The sequence below is a fragment of the Panthera uncia genome, chromosome D4 (assembly GCF_023721935.1).
Source record: "Panthera uncia isolate 11264 chromosome D4, Puncia_PCG_1.0, whole genome shotgun sequence".
Lineage (NCBI taxonomy): Eukaryota > Metazoa > Chordata > Mammalia > Carnivora > Felidae > Panthera > Panthera uncia.
The window spans coordinates 30,132,989-30,147,050 of NC_064807.1; the positions used below are offsets into that span (position 1 = coordinate 30,132,989).

Sequence of the window (14,062 nt, forward strand, 5' to 3'; positions counted from 1 at the left end):
TGTGAGACCACCATCACCCCGATTGTAAATCCAAAGAAAGACATCACAAGAAAAGAAAACTATAGGCTAATATCCTTGATGAACACAGATTCAAAAATTCTTAAAGACCAGCAAACTGAATTTAATAGCACATTTAAAAGGATCTTATATCATTAACAAGTAGGATTTATCCCTGGGACACAAGGTTGTTTACATGCAAATCAATCTATGTAATACACCATACAAAGAAATGAAAGGAAAAAAACCATATTAGCATATCAAAAGACAGAGAAAAAGCATTTGACAAAGCTCAATATTCATTCATGATTAAAATTCTCAACAAAATAGGTATAGAAGTAAATTTCCTCAATACAATAAAGGCATATATGAAAAGCCCACAGCTAACATCACAATCAATGGGGGAATACTGAAAGCTTTCCCTGTAAGATCCAGTAGAAGGCAAGGGTGCCCACCATTACCACTTCTATTCAACATACTATTGGAAATGTTATCCAAGGCAATTAGACAAGAAAAAGAAATAAAAGGTATCTAAAACTGAAGGGAAAAAGTAAAATTATGTTTGCAGATGACATGATTCTATAGGTAGAAAACCCTAAAGACTCAACTAAAAAAAAAAACAAAAAACTTAGGGCGCCAGGGTGGCTCAGTTGGTTAAGTGGCCAACTCTTGATTTCAGTTCAGGTAATGATCTCACCGTTTGTGAATTTGAGCCCCAAGTCGGGCTCTGTGCTGACAGCATGGAGCCTGCTTGGTATTCTCTCTCTCCCTCTCTCTCTTTGCCCCTACCCTGCTTGTGCTCAAACTCTCTCAAAAATAAATAAACATTAAAAAATAAAAATTAAAATAAAAATTAAAAACCTATTAAAACTAAAAAATTTAGTACCATTGGAGGGTTCAAAATCAACATAGTTTCTATATATGAACAATGAATTATCTGAAAAGAAAATTTAAAAATACTTAGGAATAAACTTAACCAAAGAGCTGAAAGACTTGTATACTAAATATTATAAAACATTGATGGAAAAAAAAGAAGATACAGATGTATGGAAAAACATTCCATATTCATGGATTGAAGAATTAGTACTGTTAAAATGTCCCTAGTATCCAAAGTGATCTACAGATTCAATGTAATTCCTATCAAAATCCCAATGGTATTCTTTGCAGAAGTACAAAAAAAATCCTAAAATTCATACATAACCACAAAGACCCTGGACAGCCATAGCAACCTTGAGAAAGAACAATGTTGGAAGCTTATGATAGGAAAAGCTAGGATTCAGTAGGCAGAGAGAGAAAGGTTGGGACGGAGGTCCCTGGGTGGGGAAAAACACATATTTTAGAACAATGCTGGGAGTGTCTGACCACAGCAAATCCCCTTGGCATAAGGCTCCTCCTAAGAATGTAAGAGACACCACTTACTCCCCTCAGGTTTCCCTCAGGAATTTGATAAAAGACCTAAGTAGACCATAAAACACATGACCCACAAGGAATGATATGGCCACACACCCCTCATACAATGGAACTGAGTCAATCAGGAACGGACAACTCAGCATCTAAAGCTATCAAGCTAATAATGGTAGAACCTGAGAATGATTAAGGGGGAAGGAAGTGGGTGGGGGGGCACCACTAGAACCTTATAAAACAAAGTCCATTGCCTAAAGTCTGTGGGCATTCAAAAGTGAATGTAAACAGCTTTCATACTATTCTTCCTTTCTGCTCTTATACTCTAATAAACTTTTGCTTGCTGCTCATTTTGTGTATACCTCTTCATTCCTGAAGTGGCGAGATAACAAACCCCGTGTAATGAAGTAAAAAATCCTGCAAAAGCATCACACTTCCAAACTTCAAAATATGCTACACAAAACTAGAATAATGAAAACAGTATGGTACTGGCATAAAAACAGGCATTTAGACCAATGCAGTAGTACAGAGGACACAGGAATATATCCATACGTCTATAGTTAATTGGTCTTAAACATGGTATCAAGAACACACAATGGAAATAGAACAGTTTCTTCAATAAATGGTACTGGGAAAACTGGATATCCAGAAGCAGAAGAATGAAAATGGACTCTTAAACTACATAAAAAAGTAAACTCAAAATGGATTAAAGACTTAAACGTAAGACCTGAAAATCCTAAAACTCCCTAGAAGAAAACATTGAGAGAAAGCTCCTTGACATCAGTGTTGGCAATTGTTTATTGGATATGATACCAGAAGCACAGGCAACAAAAATTACAAGTGAGACTACTTCAAACTAAAAAAGCCTCTGGACAGCAAAGGAAACAAGGTGAAAAGGCAATTTATACTACAGAAAAGAGGCTACAATGATATAATATATATTATTTGTACCTCATTATATCATTGTATCATTTATACTTCAGCAAAAGTGATTAACATTTTAAAAATAAAAACCAGAATACCTAGTTGAAAGAGAGTCACATGGTAAGGTCTGCTTACCCACTGAGACCAGGTGGCTGTAGTTCTCCAGCATCACATCTCTGTACAGGGTCCTCTGAGCAGAGTCCATTTGCTGCCACTCCTCCTGGGTGAACTCCACAGTTATGTCCTTGAATGACACTGATGCCTGTTAACAGCACAATTCTAATAAATCTGTCCAGAATCAGGGACATGGAAAAAACTTTTGGAAACTAAGTCTTACTATGTTTACTGTTTTAGAGTTTAAAACAAAATGCTATAAAGGATATAACTATCATGGCCCTAACTCTGTCTTATACTTTGGGGACATGCACATGATTAGTAAAAAAAAAAAAATATATTCTCGTGCTTGGATTTATTTATATTTACTTTTTTTTTAAAGTTTATTTTGAGAGAGAGAGAGAGAGAGAGAAAGAACATGTGCACGAACATGGGGAGGGGCAGAAAGAGAGAGGGGGAAAGAAGGAATCTCAAGCAGGCTCCGTGCTGTCAGCATAGAGCATTACATAGGGTTCGAACTCACAAACCAAGAGATCATGACCTAAGCTGAAATCAAGAATCAGACACTTAACTGATTGAGCCACCAACGCTCCCCTACTTACATTTACTTTTAATTTACATACATATATTGTCACTTAATATAATAAGAAAGCTTAATGTCTTTTTTTTTTCAGGTAAAGTTATTACAAATAGGATTCCTGTATACATTTCCCCTACACAAACAGATTACACTGAGCACTCTGTAGATTATACACATCCCAACCTGGAGATCTGTCCGGGGGTAATAGAGAACCAATGAAGAGATACATGTAAGACTGGGGGAGTATTTACCCACCACCAGACTCATATTTCAGGAGCAATGCTTTAGAACAGGATTCCTTCAACCCAGCACTACCAACAATGTGGACTAGATAATGCTATTTTTGTGGAAGACTGTCCTGTATGTTTTAGGATGTTTATCAATATCCCTATCTTCTACTGATTAGATGCCAGCCACATGCCCAGTTGTGACCATCAAAAATATCTCCAAACATTGCCAAATGTCTTCTGGGGAGCAAAATTGACTCCAGTTAGGAATCACTGATCTATATTAACAGTGGACAATGTCTTAAACAGCAAAACAAAAGACCCAATTTAAGACATAAATTATACTCAGGCATGATGAAAAATGGGAAACTAATCCCTACAAGAAACAAAACCTGGTCATTATTTTCCTGTGCAACTATAAACAGAGATGCTACACAAGCAACTGGGTATATTGATGTCATATGCAGAGACTGGAAGAACAATTAAGGATCAGAGGTTGGCTCATGGTGAGGCAGATGTTCTTCATTTGTACTCAAAACACCTGTGGAACATACAGATGGAATTATTTATTTCATTGCTGGTTGCATGATTTTGGAACAGAGAGAGGTCTAAAATGAAAATGAAGATTTTAAATATGATAACTGAAGTCATCAGAGAAAAAGGAATGGCTCAAAAAGAACAGAGAAACAGGAAAGAAAAGGACCAAGTAAGGAATTCAAGGAAATACCAAAATTTAAGAGGCAGGTAGAAAAAGAAAGGCCATGAAGGCTGAGAAAGAATTCTGAAATGGCAGAAGGAGAAATTGGAAAGACTAGAGTACTAGAAATTAAGAGAAAAGGGAATTATAAGCATGATTCCTCTAGTTCAAGGAATAGACTGAGTACATCCCTGCCTTCAAACCACAGTCAGGTAAAATACAAAACCTACTATCAAAGCATGACAAAAGAGAAACACAGAGAAATACTCCAGCAGAAGGCCTGAAAATCTTAACAAATTCTGGAAGACAGTGGGTAAGATGGTATTAGATAAGCAAAACAGGACAATGCTGGTCACAATCTAATACAAACATAGAAGTGGGCAGAAGTAGCAGGGAAATGATAAGAGTATGAAAAGACATCCAAGATGACCTAGAACCAAGTGTGTAATAGGAAGAATAATTAACAGAGTAAATTTCTTATTTGAATACAGGTGACGTCATTCAAATGAGTGAAAAAAGACCATACAAAAAAAATGTCACAGGGTAACTAGATGGCCATCTGGGAAAAGACTAATCTATACCTTGTACCACACAGTAGGATAAAAATTAAAATGGGGGGTGCATGGGTGGCTCAGTCAGTTAAACATCCAACTTCGGCTCAGGTCACAATCTCATGGTTCGTGAGTTCGAGGCCCACATCGGGCCCTCTGCTGTCAGCACAGAGCCTGCTTCAGATCCTCTGTCCCCTCTCTCTGCCCCTCCCCAGCTCATGCGCATGCCCTCTCTCTCTTAAAAATAAATAAAACATTAAAAAAAATTAAAATGTATTCAAGATCTAAATGTAAAAAATTAATTCCAGAGTACTACACAGAACAATTATTTTACAATGTTAGAGTGGGAAATACCCAACTATGACTGAAAATCTAGGAATCATAAATGAAAAAAAATGCTAAATTTGACATAAAAATCAAAGGCCTTTATGACAAAAAAAAAATGAGCAAGGCAAAACTGCAAAAAACTTCAGGAGAATTGTGCAATTTATATTACAGAAAAGACGCTATAATGACATACTGGATACAGTAATTAAAATCAGCACATCAATAGGAAAACAGGCAAGGGATAAACAGTTCAACAAGAAAGAAATATAAATGAATTACAAACAAAAAAAAATGTTCCACACCTCACTCATGAGAAGAGAAAGGCTTATAAAACGAAACAGATCTTTAAAATCACATTGGTAAAAATTTGGTAAATTTAACAGCATGCTCTATTTGCAAGGCTGTAGAAAAGAAACACATACTCTCAGGCTGTTAGCTCTACCCTAAATTACATCCAGAGTTGGACCACTTCAAAGTAACTAACACCCTTATGATCATCATTTCTTGGTAGGATTATAGAAGTAGGCTCCTATATTGTTCCCACTTCTAGTCTAGAGTCTATCTTCAGATAGTAGTATTATTCTTGTGAACTGTAGTCAAAATTATCCTTTTGACATAGAAAGATAAAACCCCAAACCCTCAAAATCCTCCATATCACCTAACTAAACAGAAAGAGATACTGTGTTCATGAATTGGAAGACTCATTACGATCAAGATGTTAATTCTTCCCAAGTTGATCTGCATTACAGACACTGTGGATTCAGTGCAATCAAAATCAAAAGCTCAGCCGGCTTTTTTTGGAGATAGACAAGCTGATTTTCAAAACTGTCTACAAAGAAGTGAGGACCTAGAATATCCCAAACAATTTAGAAAAACAACAAAGTTGGAAGACTCACATTATCTGATTTCAAGAGTTACTGTTAAGAGACAGTCATCAAGGTAGTATGGTATTAGCAAAAGGATTAACACAGATCATCAGAAGTGAATAGAGTCCAGACTCTGTTCTGGACTCAGACATGCATTACTAATTGGTTTCCCACAGATGCCAAGGTAACTCAATGGAGAAAGGATATTTTTATCAAGACAGGGTGCTGAGAGGTGGGTATGCAAAGGTAGAGAGCACAATACAGCAAGTATATGTTCTTCTATTCCCAATATTTAGAGTCTGCTGCCAGCATAAAATATTAAGACCCTTAGACCCTGAAATTCTAGATTTGGACTGGGCCAACTAGAATCTATTTTGTGTTTTTCTGATTAGCGGCTTTTATGCTAAAATAAAATTTAAAAGCTGATCAAAGAAGGAATTACTAATACAACAAAGATTTTGAAATCCTAAGAGAATACTATTAATTAGTACATGAAAATACATGTAAAAATGCAAAGAAAAATGGACAATTTTCTATGAAAATGTAATGACAAAAATTATATTAAGAAAAAAATACAGGGTGCCTAGCTGGCTCAGTCGGTTGAGCGTTCGACTCTTGATTTCAGCTCGGGTCATGATGCCAGGGTCATGGAATTGTGCCCCTTCCCAGGCTCTGCACTGAGCACGGAGTCTGTTTGAGACTCTCTCTCTCTCTCTCTCTCTCTCTCTCTCTCTCCCTCTGCCCCACTCCTTGCTCATGCACACTCTCTCTAAAATTAAAAAAAGGGGGGGGGAGGGGGCTGCAAGTCTTTAAAAGAAAAAAATACAAATACAAATCCAGTATAGTCTTATGACTAACAAGTCAACAACCAAACATCCACGCAAAAAACCTGTGTAAGGTCCAACTTTATAAGTGAATTTTACAAAATCCTCATGTAATACAATTTTCTCATCTAAATTCCTAGAAAAGAAAAGCAGAAAAGTTCTCCACTTACTTTCATGAGACTATGACCATGATACCATAATTGGACAGAAAAACAAGAAGGTAGAGTCTAAACCAACTTGTGGATACAGAGATAAAAACCCTGAATATAGCATTAGCAAAAAGCCTGAGGAAAATACGTAAGAAGCAACTTACCACACTTATTAGCAATGAGGATCTATACAGGAATTCAAGTTAAAATTAGAAAATACACTATTTACAGTATTTCTAGATTAAAGGAAATAAGCTATAGTTTTATTCTAATACATACACAAAAGGTAATCAATAATTCAATGTATATTTATGACTAACATGAAATCTTAGCAAACTGGTACACGGAGGGAACTTAACCCTACCCTAACAAAGGTTTCCTTCCAAAAGCTGAGGGCAGACTTCACAGTTGATAGTAAAACAGTGTATATTTTTACTCAAGATTGATGCAACCTATTTCTTTTTTTTAACTTTTTAATGTTTATTAATTTATTTTTTAGAGAGAGAGAGACAGAGACAGAGCACGAGCTGGGGAAGGGCAGAGGGACAGAGGAAGACAGAGAATCCAGAGCAGGCTCCAGGCACAAAGTCCGATGTGGGGCTTGAACTCATGAACCACGAAATCATGACCTGAGCAGAAGACGGACCCTTAACCGACTGAGCCACCCAGGTGCCCTGATGTGACCTATTTCTAGTTCTCCTTTTCCATTTAATGCACTGATCCTTCTAAACCTCATAAATCCAATATAATAAGTGGGGAATAAATGAAGAGCTCACCTGAGGTGTGTTCATTTTCTGTGGCTCTTGGGAGAGTGCAGAGAACTGTGGTCCAGCTGAGGGGACAGAAAGAAGACAGGGGTCCTGAGATCTGACCTTACAGCTCCTACATTCACTTCTCCAAATCTCAGCACCTCAGTCAAGGATCATTCTCCCTGCAGGCGTGGGGCCCTCTGGACATTGAAGAGGCATAAGAAGGATCATGTACAGGCAGCACATGTGTGACTCTAAAATGATCATGGGCTTAAATCTGCAGTTTTATACTGAGCAAACATAAACTCTGATTTAACAATAATGCATGTGTCCTTCTGACTGACACAAAGAAAAGCAACAGAAGATTAGATGAATTAAAATACACCAAAGAATGAGGCACTACTTCCAGTAAAATTAACTTGCATGCATCATTTACATTATTTTTCTCGGTAACATTATTTACCGCCTGGTATAGACAATCCACGACAAGCCTACTAAAAGACACTGGCTGCTTCAAGACAGGAAATTTTAATTGTTTGTTTCAGCTGTTATGTATTTTTCAAAAGGCCCCTTTGATAAGATGTTTTTGGTGACTTATGTATGAGAGAGTAAACTGTACTCTCCTCTCTCACAAACTGGGTTTTCCCAGATAAGTCACTCAACCTTTTAGGTTCAATGTCTTTAAAGCTTTCGAAAGAGAAGCAGGTAACTTTAGAAAACACTTTCCTTATCACTGCTCTGGGATCTTGTGAGGTGAGGATAATGTCATTAGTGTCACATGTGGTGATGGACAGGTGTGACAGCAGTACAATATCTGCAGAGTGGGGGCCATTTAAGGGAAGCAGAATTTTCTCCCTCTTCCTGGTTAAGGGTACCCCCAGACCTCGCCTTCACAAGCTCTCCAAGAAGTGGCCTCTCCTGAGTAGCCTGCCCCCACCAGGCCACCCCAGCTCACATCACTCTTCTCAAGGCTGGCCCAAACCCCCTACTGTCACACAGTGTGGTGGCTTCTGAAGATGGTGTTATCACTAAGTCTAGCTTATTCTGGACAAGGGGATCAGGAACTGCTTCTGACCCTGAAAATCTAGGATCTGCTCCTTTCTGGGCCCTTCTGTCTTTTTGAAGCTCCAGAGAGAGGTCTTAAGGTCAGAGGCGTCCTCTCTTCCAGGTAAGACTCCTGTTCACAGAGGTCCTCTGCTTCCTACCTCACAAGGGTTTGTTTCAAGGCAATTGGGACATGGACCTAAAAAATAATTCATTTGAGGGGCAAAACTATGACTCTTGGAATTCGTTATAATATCAGACTTAAAGACAGCCTGGCAATGCAGAAGGGGTCAGGAACCTCTGTCTGACCCAAGGGACTGAAAAGACACTAAAAATCTCAGAATACTTTGACACATCATCAGATTCCACCTACATTCACTTTCCCTTATATCCTTGGGGACTTGGGGGCAAGCCACTTTGTGTTGTGCTGTGTTGCAATGCTGGTTTTAGGCAGATGTGATATTTAGACAATGCCTGAGGTTGGAAGTAAAGCACACCTGCCCCTGAATCCAAACTTCCTCACAGCTAGTTTGTGACCTGACAAACTTGACCACATCGTTCAACCAAGCTGAGCCTAGGTTTTGTTTTGTTTTGTTTTAAACGGTTGAAATGAAATGAAAAGAACACAGTGTCTTCTAACTATAAGAGCAGTTGTTATTTACTCAGTGAGTAGGGCTTGGCACTTGTCTAAGTTATGACTTCGATCTAAGTTTCAAATCAACCCCATGGAGCAGTCATATTAATAATACCATTTTGAGATGAGAAACCTGACTCTCTGCCGGATTCCTTCCATCGTCTCTGCTGAAATGTACCCGGGCCTTTTCTGGCTCCGAAGCTCAGGCTCTCACCGCAGACTCACGGTCACCAACAGCTTTATAAATGCACTTTCCCTCCCGCCAACACTAAGTCGGGCAGTAGGCCGGCCCGACCACAAGGTCCCGGCACACCTAGGCTCTCACCGAGCACCTGCTCAGAACCGGGCTCAGCCCCATCGGCGCGCCCCAAGTCCGAGGGCCGGGGTTCTTCAGTCTACGCCCCCACCGGCCTGCCGGCGGCCGAGGGCTGGCCGGGGCGCCTACCAGGGGTATCCCAAAGATTTCCCGCTTCCATCCCCAGACGCAAGCGCATCTCTCCCATAGAGACCTCCCCTGGACTCTCACCCCAGGTGCGCATCCTTTACTTTCGGAGCAAACCTGTGGGCTCCCAAACCGCTGGCCGGCAGATCCGAGACGAATGAGGAGGCGGGGCTACGACTACGCTAGCGCAGAAGGAGGCCCGAATTGTCTTCCCAGAGTGCCACGCGGTGAAGCCTAAGGATTCAAGACTACATTTCCCATAGATCTCCACGGCCACTTTTGGAGTCTCTCTTTTGGCATTTCCGCATTTTAGAAAGCTAGAGGTTGGTGTTCTTAATAGTCTCCTGCCCAGGTTTTCTCTGGGCCCAAATAGGTTAAGGGTGAAACTTGAATAGAGGATGCTCCTCTATTGGATATCGACTGATGTATTTTCCTCCCTCAGGATATTTGGAGACAAGGGGGAAATGTGAATATGGATTGAATATTGAAAATACTAAAATGATGGTTACTTAGGTGAAGTGTGAAAAAAATTGAAGTTATGTAATTGTGTAAAAAAGATAGGCGTGACAACTGATTTAGGATTGAAATGATATAGCTGTAAAATTATAATTTTATAATTTTTCAACCTGGGACTTCCATCCTGTCCCTTTATTGCCACTGGTCCTGGCGCCCTTGGAGCTCAATTTAGAGGTTCTGCTGGGGGTCAAGAGGGGTGCTGCAATTGTAAATGTATATAGGAAAGCTGTTGGTTTTTATACACTAACATTGTTGGTGAATTCTCTTATTTCAGCAAATTTTTATGTTATCTTCGATTTCCATGTGCATAGACCAGTTTGCTTGTTCTTGTTGACGTTTATAATTCTTTGTCATTCTGTAAGGAATTACAAATAGAAGCACAAAAATGCTGGTCAAACTATATTAAATCAATCAGTCATAATTGACTTTAACATAAAGATCGCTAATGGAGAGAAAGTGGTCACTACATATGCTCATGTAAGAAACATTTATTGATAACCTGCTGTGCAAGAGACATCATTCTAGATGCTGGGATAACAACATCAAATAAAAGAGATTAAATTCCCTATCCTCATGGACTTTGTGATCAGAATTGTTTTGAACATGAGGAGACTAATAGGTCTCCTCAAGAAAGAGGTGTCAATTGTCAAGAAACAATAGGACCTTGAGGAGAGTCTAATAAACAGGCCTTGAAAAACATGGGTAGGGTTGGTAAAGTGTCCTGTAACTAGTGATGATATGGAGGCATTATCACCACCAGGCCCATAGTGACTATAGGTAATTACCAGAATTTGGCAGAAAAGGTCACTCTTATGAGAGCTGTGGCCTTAGGAAGAGAAACATCATAATGGCTGTTACATGGCTCAGCACAGAGAGCCAAAGGAATAAATATCCAAACCTCACTGTACTCTTCCCTCTAATGCCCTATCCTCAGTTAAGTATTTATAAACCTCATTCAATACCTGTTCTAGAATTCCATCCACATATATCTTCTCCAGACCTTTTTGTCACCAAATTTCAAGTCTTGTGTAGCACCCTACCACTGAACAACTAATTGAACTATTGGACATGAATTCATATAAATATAAACTTAAGACATATTTCTTCTTCACAAAGTGAGTAACTAAATATACCTACTTAAACTCTGCCCACTGGGAAGATTTCAACACACATTTCAGAGCCACTGCTAAGTGAGACTGTAATTGCAGAAGCCATACTTCCAATGATGACACTCTACATTGTAGACTCAATCTGAAGTAAATTTGACTGGTATATAGTCACAGGTCTCCCTTGGGGACTCTTGGGGAATGATTAATTGTATGTATTTATGACTAAGTTATGAGGAATTTTGTCAAAGGAACCCAGTCTGCCTTTCAGTCAAAGCTTCCTGTCTGTAAAGTAGGAGATACCAAGGACTGGGAAAGAGTATCTGAATCCCTGTTATAATCACTTGTGTTAATTTTCTTCCCATGAGACCCAGAATTTCTTTTTTTTCTTTAAGTTTATTTATTTATTTATTTATTTATTTATTTATTTATTTATTTATAGAAAGAGGCAGAGAGAGGGAGAGAGAGAATCCCAAGCAGGCTCTGCACTCTCAGTATAGCAGAGGCTGACACAGGGCCTGATCTCATGAACCGTGAGATCAAAACCTGAGCCCAAATCAAGAGTTGGATGCTTAACCAACTTTGCCACCCAGCTCCCTGCCCCAAGACCCAGAATTTCATATATAGATATATATCTTAAGAAATATCTTAATAAGGTAGCCACCTACTTAACTTCAATGGATCAAAGAGCCACCACTGCAGATCCCTTCAGGTCACCAAAAAAGATGAATTCACATGAGAACTACTCAGAGGGCTTTTAAAAAATATTTGTCAGGATCCCATTAGAGAAACACAGGCATATCTCAAAGATATAGTGGGTTTGGTTCCAGGCTACCACAATAAAGTGAATATTGCAATAAAGTGAGTCAAATGAATTTTTTTTGTTTCCCAATGTATAACACTTATGCTATATTTATACTATATTGTTGTTTGATAAATGAGCAATAGCATTATGTCTTAAAAAACAATGTACATATCTTAATTAAAAATATTTTATAGCTATAAAATACTAACTATCATCTGAACTTTCAGCAACACATAATCATTGATCACAGATCACCATAACAAATAGAATAATAAAGTTTGAAATATTGTGAGAATTACCAAAATGTGACACCGAGGCATGAAGTGAGCAAATGATGTTGGAAAATGGTGCTAATAGACTTGCTCAATGCAGGATTGACACAAACCTTCAATTTGTAAAAAACGCAATATCTGCAAAGTGCAATAACGTGCAATAAAATGAGTTATGTCTGTATATATTTCTTTGGTATGAAATGCACCATGGGTTGCTCCTGAGTCCACAGTGAATATACATCTATTGATAAATTTGGCCTTGTCCAAAACCAATTCATCCTTCTTGGCCTAATACCCTAAGGATCCACCTTCATATATGCTACCTAGTTTCTGCTTATACTATTGAGCAAGATCTTGAGTTCGTGTGTGTGTGTGTGTGTGTGTGTGTGTGTGTGTGTGTGTGTGTGTTTTAATTTCTGGATTAGCCCTTGCAATTTTCCTTCTGAGCATAGCTGGGTTTTTATTCTCACTATAGGCCTGGAGCCAGCAAGGGAGGTTGTACAGGCAAAGCCTGAGGACAGCGTGCATTCCTTTTTAGGGGTAAGTTGTATTAGGGCCACCCCTTAGGATTTAGAGAGAAAGAGAGCCACTGTCAGAAGTCAGTTAACCTTCATTTTTTTTCTCAGCTCCTCACAAACAGCGATTTTTAGTAAATCTTAAAAGCCTTAAAATTGCAGAGTGTGCCAAGTACAATGAAACCTGAACTACCCTGCAAGCCTCAAAGGCCTAATTTGCTTTTTTTTTTTTTTTTGAGAGAGAGAGAGAGAGAGGGAGAAAGAGAGAGAGAGACAAAGAGAGAGAGAGAGAGAGAGAGCGCGCAGAAGCAAGGGAGGGACAGAGAGAGAGAGACAGGGAGGGAGACATAGAATCCAGAATCCGAAGCAAGACCCAGGCTCTGAGCTATCAGCACAGAGCCAGATGTGGGGCTTGAACCCACAGACCGTGAGATCATGATCTGAGCCAAAGTCGGATGCACAACTGACTGAGCCCCCCAGGTGCCCCTAACTTGCTTTTGATCCTAGTTGTACACCAAAGGCAAAGTGTACAGAGCAGAGAATAGCTGTTTCGACCAACTACTAATAGACGTTTGACCATATCCTTCTTTTCTGATAATAACTTTGGGCTTCCTGGATACCAGATAATCCACCTAAGTGAAGGAATAATTCACTTGATCTTTCCTTACCTTGATCTTTTTTTTTTTACTGATTTAAATGTTTTCTTAAATTTTTTATTTTATTTTTTTTTAAATTTACATCCAAGTTAGTTAGCATATAGTGCAACAATGATTTCAAGAGTAATTTCCTTAATGCCCCTTACTCATTTATCCATTTAGCACCTCCCACCACCCCTCCAGTAACCCTATGTTTGTTCTCCATATTTAAGAGACTCTTACGTTTTGTTCCCCTCCCTGTTTTTATATTATCTTTGCTTCCCTTCCCTTGTGTTCATCTGCTCTGTGTCTTAAAGTCCTCATATGAGTGAAGTCATATGATAGTTGTCTTTCTCTAACTGACTAATTATGCTTAGCATAATAGTTCTATCCATGTAGTTGCAAATGGCAACATTTCATTCTTTTTGATTGCCGAGTAATACTCCATTGTATATATATACCACCTCTTCTTTATCCATTCATCCATCAATGGACATTTGGACTCTTTCCATTCTTTGGCTACTGTTGACAGTGCTGCTATAAACATGGGGGTGCATGTACCCCTTTGAAACAGCATCCCTGTATCCCTTGGATAAATACCTAAGAGTACAATTGCTGGGTCATAGGGTAGTTCTATTTTTAATTTTTTGAGAAACCTCCATACTGTTCCTCAGGGTGGCTGCACCA

The 14,062-nt window shown here is 38.9% G+C and overlaps 1 protein-coding gene across 1 annotated transcript in view; it reads right to left on the reverse strand.

Annotated features, from left to right (window-relative positions):
* ZNF782 (zinc finger protein 782) overlaps positions 1–9,700 on the reverse strand; it is a 75,279-nt gene extending 65,579 nt beyond the window's left edge. The window contains exons 1-3 of the mRNA XM_049615301.1: positions 9,611–9,700; positions 7,434–7,489; positions 2,458–2,584 (exon numbers count right to left, since the gene is read on the reverse strand). Coding sequence (XP_049471258.1) covers positions 2,458–2,584; positions 7,434–7,489; positions 9,611–9,623 — 196 coding nt within the window. The 5' untranslated portion in view covers positions 9,624–9,700. The remainder of the gene's footprint in view (positions 1–2,457; positions 2,585–7,433; positions 7,490–9,610) is intronic.
* Between the last annotated feature and the right edge of the window lie 4,362 nt (positions 9,701–14,062).